This window comes from Melozone crissalis, unplaced genomic scaffold (assembly GCF_028551555.1).
Source record: "Melozone crissalis strain CALT ecotype California unplaced genomic scaffold, PUWL_Pcris_2 ptg000018l_1, whole genome shotgun sequence".
Taxonomy (NCBI): domain Eukaryota; kingdom Metazoa; phylum Chordata; class Aves; order Passeriformes; family Passerellidae; genus Melozone; species Melozone crissalis.
In genome coordinates, this window is record NW_026535796.1 from 36,662,893 (window position 1) to 36,676,506 (window position 13,614).

The 13,614-nt window shown below is 40.7% G+C and overlaps 1 protein-coding gene across 1 annotated transcript in view; it reads right to left on the minus strand.

The window, feature by feature from the left end:
• Positions 1 to 3,310, minus strand: part of CEP128 (centrosomal protein 128) — a 93,708-nt gene extending 90,398 nt beyond the window's left edge. Inside the window, exons 1-3 of the mRNA XM_054275953.1 lie at positions 3,167 to 3,310; positions 1,719 to 1,805; positions 113 to 239 (exon numbers count right to left, since the gene is read on the minus strand). Coding sequence (XP_054131928.1) covers positions 113 to 239; positions 1,719 to 1,805; positions 3,167 to 3,310 — 358 coding nt within the window. The remainder of the gene's footprint in view (positions 1 to 112; positions 240 to 1,718; positions 1,806 to 3,166) is intronic.
• Between the last annotated feature and the right edge of the window lie 10,304 nt (positions 3,311 to 13,614).

The window sequence follows — 13,614 nt, forward strand, 5'->3', positions numbered from 1 at the left end:
TCAACGACGACTTTCCATAAGACCATCTCTACACATTTTTCCTCATTTCCTCTTTGCATAGCACAGCCATATGACATAATTCAAGCATACTCAAGCCCTTCAAGCATTTTACCTGATGGTCCTTCTCCATCCAGGTCACTGGGATATAAGCTTGAGAGAGATGCACTTCTCATTCCACAGTTTCGTGTTAGTCGCTGGCTCCTCAACTGACCTATAGATTGCTCCAGTGTTTCTTTCAACTGTAGAAATGTATTGAAATACGAAATTGATATTAATATTAATTAATTATTATTAATTAATATTTATTGAAATATTTCAATTTATTGAAATATGAACACAGACTTGTTTTTTAAAAAGCACAGAAAATATTTATTTAAAAGTCATTAAGAGAATAAAAGCTATTTTAAGCCAAGTACAGCTACGAATTTTTCTTTAATATCTCATTTATCACATTCCTGTAATTATAGCAAAACATGCTTCCAACACTGGCAGCTTCAAATATCAAGTTTCTTAAAACAGTGGCGCACCACATGGTGCACCACCATGAAAACTCAAAAGTTTATCTCCTATAACCAAAATAAGACCTATTTGCCAGCAATGCTCATTAACAGTTCTACAAAATTCAGAAAATAACTTCCAAGAAATTATTTTTTACTGGAATGCTTCCACCAGCCCTATCTGGAATCAATTTTACATGGCTACCAAATTTCCCTAAGCAGCTTTACAGAAACCTCTATTTTTAGAAGTTTTACTTCCAGGAAAAGGAAGCCATTCCCAATTTAAGACTACAGAACTAGCTATATTCAAAAATTAGTTCTTCATTTTTCAAACTTACATCTTGTTTTTTTACAATTGCATTTGTTAACTTTGGTTCTTAGCCACTTGCCTTGTTACACCTTTATTTGACAATCCACAAAACATCAATTTCTAAAGGTTCTCCTTTTTCTAAGAGAAGTTTGTATACTGGCTTGTATGTATATTGGTTACATTGATGCTTTACTCCTGCAGAATTATATGGTGGATCTCTTTCTCTGAAGAAAACAAGCTTTCTTTTCTACACATTTGCTTCTTCACTCTCTCTACCTTCACATGTAAAATATTCTACATTTCATATGTATCTGTTTTAAGGCAGCACCTGCTGCAGCTTGTAACCAAATTGTAAACTTCTCTTGTCCTAGCAGCATTGATTTGTTTTGTTTTCTCTAAGACACCTGTTTTCAAGTTTATACAAGTTTGAGTTTTGAGTTTCTAAAATGAGAAGACTAATTTTAGAATTTTGCATCCTTTCTGCAATTTAGAGCAAGCTGGTCAACAGGTCCAGAAACTGTTGTAGAATGACAGGGAAAAATGCTACACCAGGATGACCACAATCTCATTCCCTGCTGTAATTCAGCTTTTATCTTACCACTTCTTCCTGCAAAAGAAACATGTTCCCTAATACTCTATTTCAGCTACACATCTTGTACTTTGCATAGCACCATAACATAATCTACTGGGTGCCTATAAACAGAGAAGTAACAAGCTTACAAAACCTGTCAGAGTTTCATTACATAACATATTACTATATTATGATTTAGTTTGCTCAAATAAAAATTAAAAGTTTCTGTTTACAGCTACTTAATTCCTTATATATTCTGTCCATTAATACCAAGTTTTCAGCTATGAATTCTACTAATGGAAAAAGCCAAAAAAGTTAAGATAAACTGAAAGTTGCTCACAGTTGTTATTGCTTTGGTTTGTTCCTTGTTGTATTCTCTGTATTGTCCTAGCAAATGGTCAACGTGTCTTAGATTTCTGTTGGTATCCTTAAATAAAAAAGGTTTAGAAAAAAAGTCAAAACAGAAACTTCCTCACATTAAACATTACTGTTGTCTTTATTCTCATTGATTACTAAGATTAAATTGAAACACAAATGCTTTCTAAAGGCTCTAAGCATTCAAAATCCTATTCAAGTAACCAGAATCTGAAGGGATGGCTAAAGGGAGGAAAATTAAGAAGAAAAAAAAAAACAACCAGATTCTGTAATTCCAGTACAACAGTAAGGCCTCAGCATCAAATAAAAAGTTTTTTTAAGTTTCAGCCATTCTGTAGAAAAAACTTTTTAATCCAACAATCTTAACATTACCTACTTATAGAACAGAATAGTTATCTGAGAAATAACAAGTTTTTGATGGTGAACACACTAGGTAAGGTCACTGCATGAGTATTTTCTCACCAGATAAACAGCTGGATCAGTGGAAGATCTGCTGAAAAGCAGTCCATAAAAAGCAATTTGCTTAAAATCAGAATTTCAGAAGAGCAGCTAGAAAGAGGTTTGACAGAATCAGAATACCAAAGAATCCCTTTTAAAAAGTAGTCAGACTGTATTCTTATTATTATATTTTTTCTAGATTGATATTTATTTTCCAGATAACAAGTTTTAAATTTTAAATTTACCATTCTATATTGATTTTTCTCTTCTCATATATTAAAAAAAATATTTCTACCCAAATAATAAGTAATAAAATATACACCCACCCACTCTAGGTAGTCAGAACTGTCAACTAGAGTAGAATGGGAATAAATTCTCCAGCACTAATGGTGTCAGAATAGCTAAATTTACAAAGCAGATATTCCCTCTACACCCTCCACTTTTTCTTGCTCTCTTACAAGTTTAGAAATAATGCTTCCCACAGTGCTTTTTCACATCTAGAAAATATTTGAAATATAAGCTGTCTCCTGAAGGAATTGACCACTTACATATCTGTCAGAAATTTGGAAATGTTACAGAGTACAAAGACAACCAAGACAAGGCTGAAACCTTCTGCTAGAAAATTTCATGCCTTTTGTGAGAATCTAACAAAGCTGATTTGCCTTTACTCAGTTTGCTAACTTCATAAAATAGTATTCCCCAACACATCATTATTTCTAACAACACCCTACTACTGTCTGATATAGCAGCTGTATAAAAGTGTGACAAGCCACACACTTTCAGCTCAAAAGCAGTATGAATTATTTCCCAAAACTTTGGTTTGGGAAATAATTATTTCCCAAATCTTTGGTTTGCAGAGAAAGCAATGTTTCCCATCTGAACAGTACATTCCACAACTTTAGAAATGAAAATTTGACTCTGTGTTACAGAAATGCAGGCTCTATAAATACTTTAAAGTTGTATTTTGGAAACAACCTGCAAAGTGCTTGCTAAAGTATGGATCTTCTCTGTAACTTCTTCAGCACCATAGTTCTGAGCTCTGCTGTGGGACGCTCTCAAAGGCCGCCTTCCAACCCGACCCGTAAATAAGTTGTCTGAATCACTGGATGAATCTGCCATCAGTGTCTTGAAGCCTAGGCAGGAAGAAAAATTAATGTGTGTTAATTCCTGTCTGTAACTGAAGTCTTGCACAGCATTCCCAAAGCAACTTCATCAACTCAGATGACATTTGCCTTTCTGGTTTGGGTCAGCAGGATGTACTTCTGAAGCAGATCTTGCAACTGCCCCTCAGTTATTGCCTTTGTTCCCACTCTGAAGCAGGGTCAAGATGCAGAAGGCAGAGCCTCTTAGGAGCAAATTAAATCAAAATATGCAATCTCACTGCTTCCAAATGTTCAGTATCCATGATCAAATCACAGCCCAAAGCAAATTCTCCCCCCCAAACACAGAGTGATAAAACATCAATGTTTCATCAATCTTCCTGGTCTGCAGAACCACTCTCTCCTTTACCTCACACTACTCACTAAGCTGTGTTCAGAATGGGGGATTGCTAAATCTCAAGGACAGCAAAATAGAGGCAAAATAGTTCAACAATCATCAGATGGGTGAAATTATTAAAAACTAGAGACAGCTGTGCCTAGTATAGTAAAATCATATAGTAACTGATTAAAATAACAACCCTCAAAAGGTAGGTTAGATTGAAATTTTTTCTTAAACTATTATACACTGCAGCAGTTTGCCTTAAGGTCATGGAATGACTTGGTGAAAGAAGAAATAGACTAGCAAACTCTTGAACCCCTGTAGTCAACAAAAAAAAGTCACAGCAAAGATGACATTCTTGTAGCTATGAGAGCTAAAATTTACAAAAAAAAACCCATGGATGGATTCAAATCTTGTATTGTATTTTATACAGAGGCAACTTGATGCTTTTCCAAGCCTTTATATTTAATTTTCAAAAGGTTGCACATTTGTGTCCCCCAGACTTGGATAAAAACCTTTCAAACATGAAAGAACAGCAAATCAACGTGCTTAGTCTGTGCTCAAGTATATCAGTATTCCTTCTTTTACTGAACTGGTGAATTTACCTCATCTTTCCTCTCCTTATCTCACCTCACTAAAGCACATTTTTACCAACAGTATCAGAATTCGTTATTCCAGTGCCTCACTCTAGTCAGCTGCAATGAAGTCTTAATTAGACTGAACATGAATAAACACTAAACACTGGGAAATAGAAATTATGGGATATTTTCAAAGACAAAGAAAAATAAAATAAATAAAATACTGGTACAGATAATAACATGGAATAATATTGGCTTTACTGTAATTTGGTAAAAAAAACCAATCAGCAAAACCCAATAAAAAAGTAGACTGAACCATAAGAGCCCCAACTATTGAAAAGCAACAACTGAAGGAAAAAAGGGAAATAATTATTTACAGCATGAAAGATTAATGGGTTTATTTTCAGCTGTCCAAAAATAGGCTCATTAAGATACATACTAGCCAAAGCACAGAAGAAAGGACAGTAATCAAGGTAAAAATAAAACAAAGCACAGGATAAGGAGGACATTTTGTCTGAAGAAAACTTACTATTTACGTTTAAGCATTCCTCTTTGTTCTCATGAGCAACCTAAAAGGAACCACAAGTACTTTTAAGGTGAAGAAGCTGTTTCACATAAGGCAATATCCTCATTTTTAAAGCAACTATGCAAGTTTCACTTTAGATTTTAAAAAAAATCACAAAGAAGTAGAAATTTGTAGAAATGTTCCAAATGCACATCTGCCTATCAATTGAAACAAACAAAACAAAAGCTTATCACTTTTTCCAAAAAGCTACACTAATTTCAGCACATATGACCTACTGGACAGTAAGAATCACTTGGCTCTCACTGGTTTTTAGTTCTACCCAAGCAGGTCATAACCCTTGCTGAACTGATGAAAAGCATCAATACTCAGTATTTTCCTTTCCTGTAGGAAGCAGGACATTTCAGCTTCACTGAGGACTTTTAAAGAGATCTGCCAGGTAAGAAGTAGAGCTGACAATTTCAACGTCAAGCTCTTCACCTTAAGTAAACAAAAGATAAAAGTCAGTGTACACAACCTGATTATTCCTCGAGTGTTTTACTTGTTCAGCTCCACACAGACTAATCTATCACTAGGTAACTAACTTAGTGTTAAAGGAATGGTTGAAGCCTTATAGCTAAGACTGAGCACGACAAAAGAAAAAATTATAATCATTTCAGAAAGGAACAACATGACACCTGAAAGGCCCTTTCCTTAGTGTTTGTATGAGTCTGGAAAAAGACAGGAAGGTGATCCCATATGGCGATATTTCACCATCGTGCCTTCAGGGACCAATACCCCATTTTATTACCAATTTGTCACACCGTGCTCCCAGCACTCTTCAGCAGCACAACACAGAAACGGTTCCTTCGCACTGTTCATTAGCAAGTAATGCCCTCGGGGAATCCTCCTCCTGCCGGGCACGCAGGGAACTTCACTAACACCCGACTCCAGCTCCGAGAGTCTCCCGGTTCTCTGGCCCAGACAGGAGCCCGGGCATGCCGCCGGCCGGGCCTCCGGAGCGCCCCGCGGCACCCCGTGCCTCCCGCCGCCGCTCCCAGCGGCGCCCGCCTGCCCGCGGCGCTCCATGCCGGACAGCCGCCTCCCGCACACCGCCCCGGCCGCGGCCCTTCCCGCACCCCCAGCCCGCACCGCACAGCGCTCCGAGGCGAGGCCGCCCCGTCCCCGGGCACCTCCCGCCCGCCTCACCTCGCCGCTATGGCAACTTGAACTAGCCGCCCTGCCGCCAGCTGCCGGGGCCGCGGGCCGGGCGCCGGGCCCCCCGCAGCGCTCCATGGGACACCGAGTCCACAAGCCGCGGGCCCGCCATGGAAAAGGAAGGGTGCGGGACTTCAACTCCCGAGAGGCTTTGCGGCGGCAGCGCGGAGAGGGCCGGGCAGGTCCCGCCTTGCTGGGAGGCCGTTGGGCCTGCGGAGAGCGCTGGTGGGAGCGGTGGGCGGTTCCGCGAGTGACCTGGTGTTTGTCAACGTTGTTTTGCGAAACACTGAGTTTTTACAAAATACACATTGGTGTTTACAAACAAGTCAGCTAAATGACTGCGAAGAGCAGAAACAAAAGCTGTCGCACTGGTAAAGCCGGCGAGTCTGTTCCGCTTGCGAGCAGATGGCTGATAGGCAGGGTGGGGAAAGGCATTGAGCTACGGAGCAGCTGTTCTTACAAGGAGGCGTTTCCCTTCCTGGTTCTTGGCTTCTTGTTTCCTTAAGCCACGCATTCCCCTGCTCCCAAATGTTGTATCTATTGTCCTTGTGTGCAGTAAAAACGACCAGGTATTACTGCTTTGACTGACCTATAAGAGAGAAAAGGGATAAAGAGTGCTGTGACCGATTACAGGAAATGTCTCCTGGGCCTCTGAAATTTGGGCATAGCTTGCAATAGGCCAACACTCACTGGAATATTTGATCACCTGTAGGTGAGCACTCCAGCCAAAGGTAACTGCACTGCCCTGGTGGTCCATTTGGCCCAGCACACTGTGTTCATCAGTGACAGCAGGATATTAAGAGAGAGCACACGAACCTGGCTATGTACTATGCTCTAACCCTCTGTAGTTTCTTCTGTCATCTACATTTGTCACGTCAGAGCTCGTTTGTAAGAAGGCTGTTTCCTTTCGTGTCTGTTTACAGGCCTGTAGACCCTCAGTTTGTATAATCCTGTGTGCCTTCCCGACCTCCTAGCAATGATTTCTGGAAGCTTACTTCTGAGTGTGTAAAACTGCTTTATTACTACTCTGTGGTTTTGCATAATTTAAGGGTCTTTGCTGAAGACTGTGCTAAAGGCAAATTGAAAATCTAAATAAACTGTATCTAGAGTTCTGTTGACAGCTTCAGATGACTTTCAAAACATATAAGGAACATCTGTCCTTCAAAAAAGCTGTTCTGATTCTTCCTTCAAAGAGCATGCATACATTAATTTTACTCTTCCTAGTAGTTTATACTGATGTACCCACTACAGTTCTCAGAGTTATGTTTTTGGAATTGTTTTTTTGAAGCTAAAGAGTATTGTGATTTTGTTTGTTTGTTTCCTTTTGTCATAAGGATGTTAAATATGTTCATAAGATTGCTACAGTACATCCTCAGTTTGGAATGAGGATGATGAGAAATTATTTAACTGTGCAAAACAAACCACTATACTAGACAAAATTATAAAGAAGTTGTTTAACTTTCTAAGAAAGTATTAGATGGATTTGAAAAGTTATATCCCAGCATTCTGTTATGTGAAGTGCTGTGTTAGACAGTAACATGACGGTGCTTGCATTTAGAGAGGCCAGCATGGTCTTTCTACTTTGGGTTAGTGCTGCTTGATTAATGCTGTTGTGCTCCTTGACTAATACAAATATATAATACAAATACAGATCTTGGCTAAAACTTTAAAAAAATAAAAGAAATATTATTCTGACCCATTACATATATATAAATAAATGTGCATATATATATAAATAAATGTGTATTGAGTCTGAGGACACATACCTTAAGAGTTAGAAAATCCAGAAGGACTATAACTTTTTTTTTAAGCTTAAATTCAATTTTTTAAATTTTTGTATTTGCCACCAATGATACCTTTTCATGCTGTACTACTTGTCCTCCATGACAAGTCATTATTCATGTAGCTTTCAGGAAATTGTTTCGCTATTTCTTTCACAAGGCTATCAAAAAAAAAAAAAAAGACAACACGAAATAAATAACTGTCCTACAGATTCATCTTTCATGGTACTCAGAAAATGAGTTCTTTTATGAACAGCTATCATAAATGCATAAAAGAGGAGAAGCACCATGTGGTAGATGAATTGTCACCTATGTCAGTGAGCTTGAAAGCCATTTAGCCATTTTTTATTTATGGTTGTTGTAATAAACACTCAAACTCCTCTATTAAACACGCTGGTCTCCTTATTAAAGGAAGTATGTGCCATGACCCAAGTCAAAGAAAAGCGCAAGATCTGTCTGAAGTCTGAATTATGGGGGCAAATTCATTTTTGCTAAAGGTTATTTCTAAGGAAGTCAGAGATGGCTAGAAAGCTGACTTTAGATGAAGAGGCACAGGGAATGTAAGCCTGAGGGAAAAAAATATACAAAGAGAGACATAAGTCCATAGGCCCTGGGATGCACCCACGGCTGCTGAGGTAGCTACTGGCAGGATGATGAACACCAAGATAATTAATTTCTCCATTGAGGAAAAACTGAGAAAGCTGGGCTGTCTAGCCTGGGGAAGAGAAGGCTTGGAGGATCTCATCAGTGTGTAAATACTTGAAGGGAGAGTGTCCAGTGACAGGGCAAGAGGCAACGGGCGCAAATGGAACAGGACTTTCTGTCATCATCGGGAAACTCTTTTCAGTCTTGAGGGTGACCAAACACTGGCACAGGGAGCATGAAGAAGCTGTGGATCTACATCCTTGGAATAATCAAAAGCTGTCTGAACACAGTTCTGGGGAACCAGCTCTAGGTGACCCTGCTTGAGCAGGGGCTTGGGCAGATGGCTTCCAGGGTCCCTTCCAATCTCAATGATTCTGTGACTCAGTGATTCAATAACCCTTTCTGTAGACAAATATACTGCCTGAAAACAGCTCTCACCATTCTTTCCTAAACTAATTGCTTAAGGCCAAGAGATAGTTTCATCTTGCTCATCTCTCTGAGCACTCTTAGAATTGACAGCCTCAGGCTTTATAAGGCTTTACAAAGCAGTACCTCCTCTTTATCCTGCAGCCTACTGAGTATTTCAATGTTCACAGTTTTTCATGGATTTTTCTTACAGTAAGGAAAAGCACAAGAGTTCCTCGATATCCCATAACCATAAAACTCCCAAACTACCTTGAAATAGAAGACAATTTTTTTATACTAACATGAATCTTCAAGAACCTAGAATAAAATTATTTCATATAGCTGTTCAAACACTTGATAAATGATGCTGTGTCAAAGCAGTGTGTCTAATGTATTTTTTTCTGAGAGGCCAGAAATTATTTGCAATACTGAAATAGAAACAGGTAGGAATTGGCATATCTTCCAAGCATCTAGTATGTCAAAACACATGGATTAGTCAGAAAAAAACCCCACCAAGTCTTTTAATCTACTCTTTACTGATTTGTTTTCCCAGTTTAAACATTTCCTCATGCAGATGTTCCTAGATGTGGCTGTGGATACCTGGTGATCTATGTGGAACACTAATTAGACCTAATTGCTTTTGTTAGAACCTGTTGCGGTTTATCTGATTTGTGTATAAACCATATAAGCAGTGAAAGGAAAAGTGAGAAACTACACCAAATCTGGCAGATGATAATAATGTTATTTTTTTCAGAAAGCACCACAAAAATGATGGAATTCGGAGCCTTGCAGTGCTTGAGATGATATGTACTAAATGACAAACTGTGGCTGTCACTAGAGGGAGTGCCTGTAACAGTGGAAAAAATGCCTGCCAAGCCTCGCTGTGTTTAAATTAATAGGAACATGCAGGGGTCTCTGAAAGAGCCAGAAAAAAAAATCTGCAATGTACGGTGATTTAAAAGTGACTTTCTTTCCTATATGTTTATTTGAATCAGAGTACAAGATATTCTAATTGATAAAAATTACTTAATTTCTCTAGCCTCAGGGCATACAGGATTTTGGATGTCTGTTCTTAGGATTATATTTATAATTGTGGATTTACTCTTGTTGGTAATACTTTTAATACATTAACTGGTTTTAGTATATAAAAGAGAAACATTTATTAATATTCTACAGGGTTGAAAAGTTGCCAGTCTCTCTAAGCTGCTAGATGCCATCACTTTTCAAAACTGATGTGATCAAAACTATTGATTATTGTTCTTTTTTACAGCGTAAAACAGTGGCAGTCTTAACTAAGCCAAGCAACTGTGTTCTATCATTCCTTCAGTATAGGTCATGTTTCTAAACCTACTATTTTCCTTACTATCCTGTCAATAATCCTGTTTGTCTACTTCTTGATGATAAAGTATTCCAGACAGTGCTAAAAATGCAAAATGAAATTGAATAATTGCAACGTATTTCCATATTTGTGCCATGCAGGGTATGTCTTATTGCATGTAGCTACCTGTATTTTTCTATTTAGAATTTATTTTCTAATACAGAGTTCAGAGACCTCCCTAGCCTGGGGTTATCTGTAGATTTACAAATATGCTCTTAGTTCCCCCATCTCACTGGACCTGTTCTTGAAAAAGTTGAACAGAAGGACTGGGAACTGACTAGAAGAAGGCAGAGCATGGCAATGCAAGGCTAGCAGCTCCCTCAGGGCAGCACCAGGAGCCACAGAGGATCCTCCTCAATCAGCAGAGAGGCCCTGGCAGCCCATTCCATTCCATCCCACCAGCCCCACTAGGGGCTGGGCTGCTGGTGGCCTTTAGGGCAGCTACAACCCCAGGTACTGTCACCTCCTTGGGGAACTGGGACAGGCTAAGGCTGGGCCAGGACGGCAGCCTGGGTGGCAGGGCTGGCACAGCGGGGCCCATGAACAGGCGGCCCCTGTTTGTGCGTGGTGGTGCTGGGGCAGGACTGATAGCCCTGGAGGCTGACACTGTCCTGGGTTTTGTGCAGGCTGGAGGAAAGGCCCGGTGAAGGCCAGACAGGGGCAGTCAGGGCCATCAGTGCTCTCAGCTCTGACAGGCCACTCTAGGAGGGGACTGCAGGCTGTGAGCCAGGCATGGCCACAGCACAGAGTGGCCTTGCCAACAGGACACAGTCCTGCAGCATCTCAGCAGGACTGGGTTGGTGATACTGACAGTCACAGCAAGGCAGGGAATGAAAATAGATCCAGTGTCCATTTATGAGGAGCAAGAGACTGCTGGAGGCAAGACTATAATGTATGTCCAAGGTCTGCCAAGGAGACAGGACTGGAGAGAAGACAATGCTACCACATAGGTCTCCAGTAAATGCAGGAAAACCAGTCAGCAAGACGGGGCTGTGGGAATTAGGCTGGGAATGAGTTCAGTGCTTGAATAGCTCAGGCCTGAGCTGACCCAGACCCTGGTGTTGTAATCATATTGTTGTTATTATATTTCTAGAGTCCCATACCTTTCTGGCTGGATTTCTCATGAGCAGTTCTTCTCAGCAGTGTTGTTCCAGCTACTTCATCAGAACTCCACCAAGACCCTCCCTGACAGGTTAACCCACCCCCTTTTATCCCAGTTGCCTTCATGAGCGACAGCTGCTGCCCAATTAAGGACTTCACAGCTGTAGCTCATTTAGAACAACTAGGATCTGGGCAAGGCCACTTATACAACACATATGCTTTACAAGGACTCCTACTACACCCCGGAGCTCCTAGAGAGGGTCATGGTGCTGGCATGGTTAGGTTGGCCAGGCCAGAGCCCTGACAGAGGCAAACAACTGAACAGTGATTGCAAACTTGTAACCAGAAAATTCCTTAAACATGCTAGAAACTACAATGCAAACATCATTTTACTTAGAACGTAACTTTTCCGAGTGAAACCAGTGCCCACAGAAACACCATGTGGTTAGCAACAGTCATTTTTCTACCCAAACTCTGTTGATGTTCCTGGCTCAGAATGTGCAAGCCAAGTCTTGAAGCACAGAAGGAGGTGCATCCAGACCTGCATCCCAGCTGAAGGTGCATGTTCTGTCCTGTTTCCTTCAAAGCTATCAGGCCTTCAATGACGGGAGTCCCTTCATTCTCTCATTTATGGTTCAAGCCCAGAAATCATGTATTAAGCGGTTCTTATTTATTTTAGAGTCTATTCTGAACATCTTTTTGTCAGCTTTGCCATTTTTTATATGGAATCTTTTATAATTTCCATTTTTGATCCCTTAGAAATAGCTGGGAAGATATTTTCCTTCCATTAACTCTTTCTGAACTATCACCACTACCACAGAGCTGTTGGCATGCCAAAGCTTCTGATGCCAGTATTTATGTGCATGCTCCTTTTCCCTAATAAATGAAAAGTATTCCAAAATACTTTGCTCTTGGTGAAAGAGCAACGAAGCAAATTACCCTTCCTCTTGTTTAGGAATCTGAAGCACAATTATGATGGAGTAGCTAATTCAGGTTACCCTATTAGTAATGGTAAGTACTCCAGACAAGTGAGGAATTGGTTTATGATAGGCTACTGAAATGACTCCAATCTTGGGACTACTTATCTTCCCACCAATAAATCTGTTTTTCCTTTGCTTTGTCCATACACAGTGAAATATAAAAAGTAACTCTGAAGCTGGAATAAAAGAGGGAGAGAGGCAGGCTGCCAGAGAGTAACACACAAGGTACGGCAACAAATCACTCCAGCAGTACTGTAATTAGAGACGGGATACACATCTCTGGTCTTTTCTGGCAAACTAGGTCATGTTGTGAGAAGTAAGAACTCTGTTGTGCTCCGAGTCGTACTAGGTCATCAAAATTGGTTGTGAGAAAACTGAGATTAAGCTGGAAGATATTTGAAGCTGACAAACTGTCTCTGGACAGTGCCAAGCAATATTGTCAGGCTCACATCAGCTTCCACCAAAGTGAAATCCTGGGGTCCCCCTGTCACACCAGCAATAGAAACAGACTCTGTCCCCACATGTGTTGATGGGATTAATGTACATTGAGCACCAGTGTCAACCAAAGCTTTATACTCTTGTGGTTCAGATGTGTCAGGCCAACAAATCCACACAGTCCAGAAAACACAGTTTTCCCGTGCCTCTACCTGGCTAGAGGCAGGGCCCCTCTAAGCCTGGTTATCCTTCTTTCCCTGGGCGTATGTTTTGGATGTTTCTTCAAGGGGATCGGACATGTCATCATCATCATACCTGGCCGTTCGGCTACGGGCAACTGGAGCTGCTTTCCTTCTGGTGGCTTCCTTCAATTCACGCACCCGTCGTGCCAGAACAGCAGTAGGTTTCCTATCCCACCTTCTCATGTTTTCCCCAGAATCACGCAGGTAAAACCACAGCTCAGCTCGTGAGGTGTACCTTCTCTCACCATCTGGGAAACGTCTGCCTTGGATACCGGAACCTCGGATCTGTACTGCTGAAATTTGGAGAAGGTTTTCTTTAACCTCCTCTCTGAGCTTCTTGTGATCCTCCTCTATCTTATCCTCTAATTTCTGCAGACGTGTTTCCACCGCTGCAATTCTGGCATGTGTTGGGCCATGCACAGCATCTGCATATGCTCAGAGCTTCCTTGCTATGTCAAGCACAATCTCATCCCTCTCATCCCTCTTCATTATGGCTAAGGCAGAAGCATATTCATGTGGCCCAGGTCACACAAGTTTTGCCACATCACAGACGTGCATGGTACCAAGTCTGGGTTCCTAGTTGTTACGTCGTCTGAGAAGATAATCTGAGAAGCTAGAGAGAGGTCCAAAAGACAACAGAAATTCCTTTGATGATACATTTGTTTTGCTGGATGGTTTT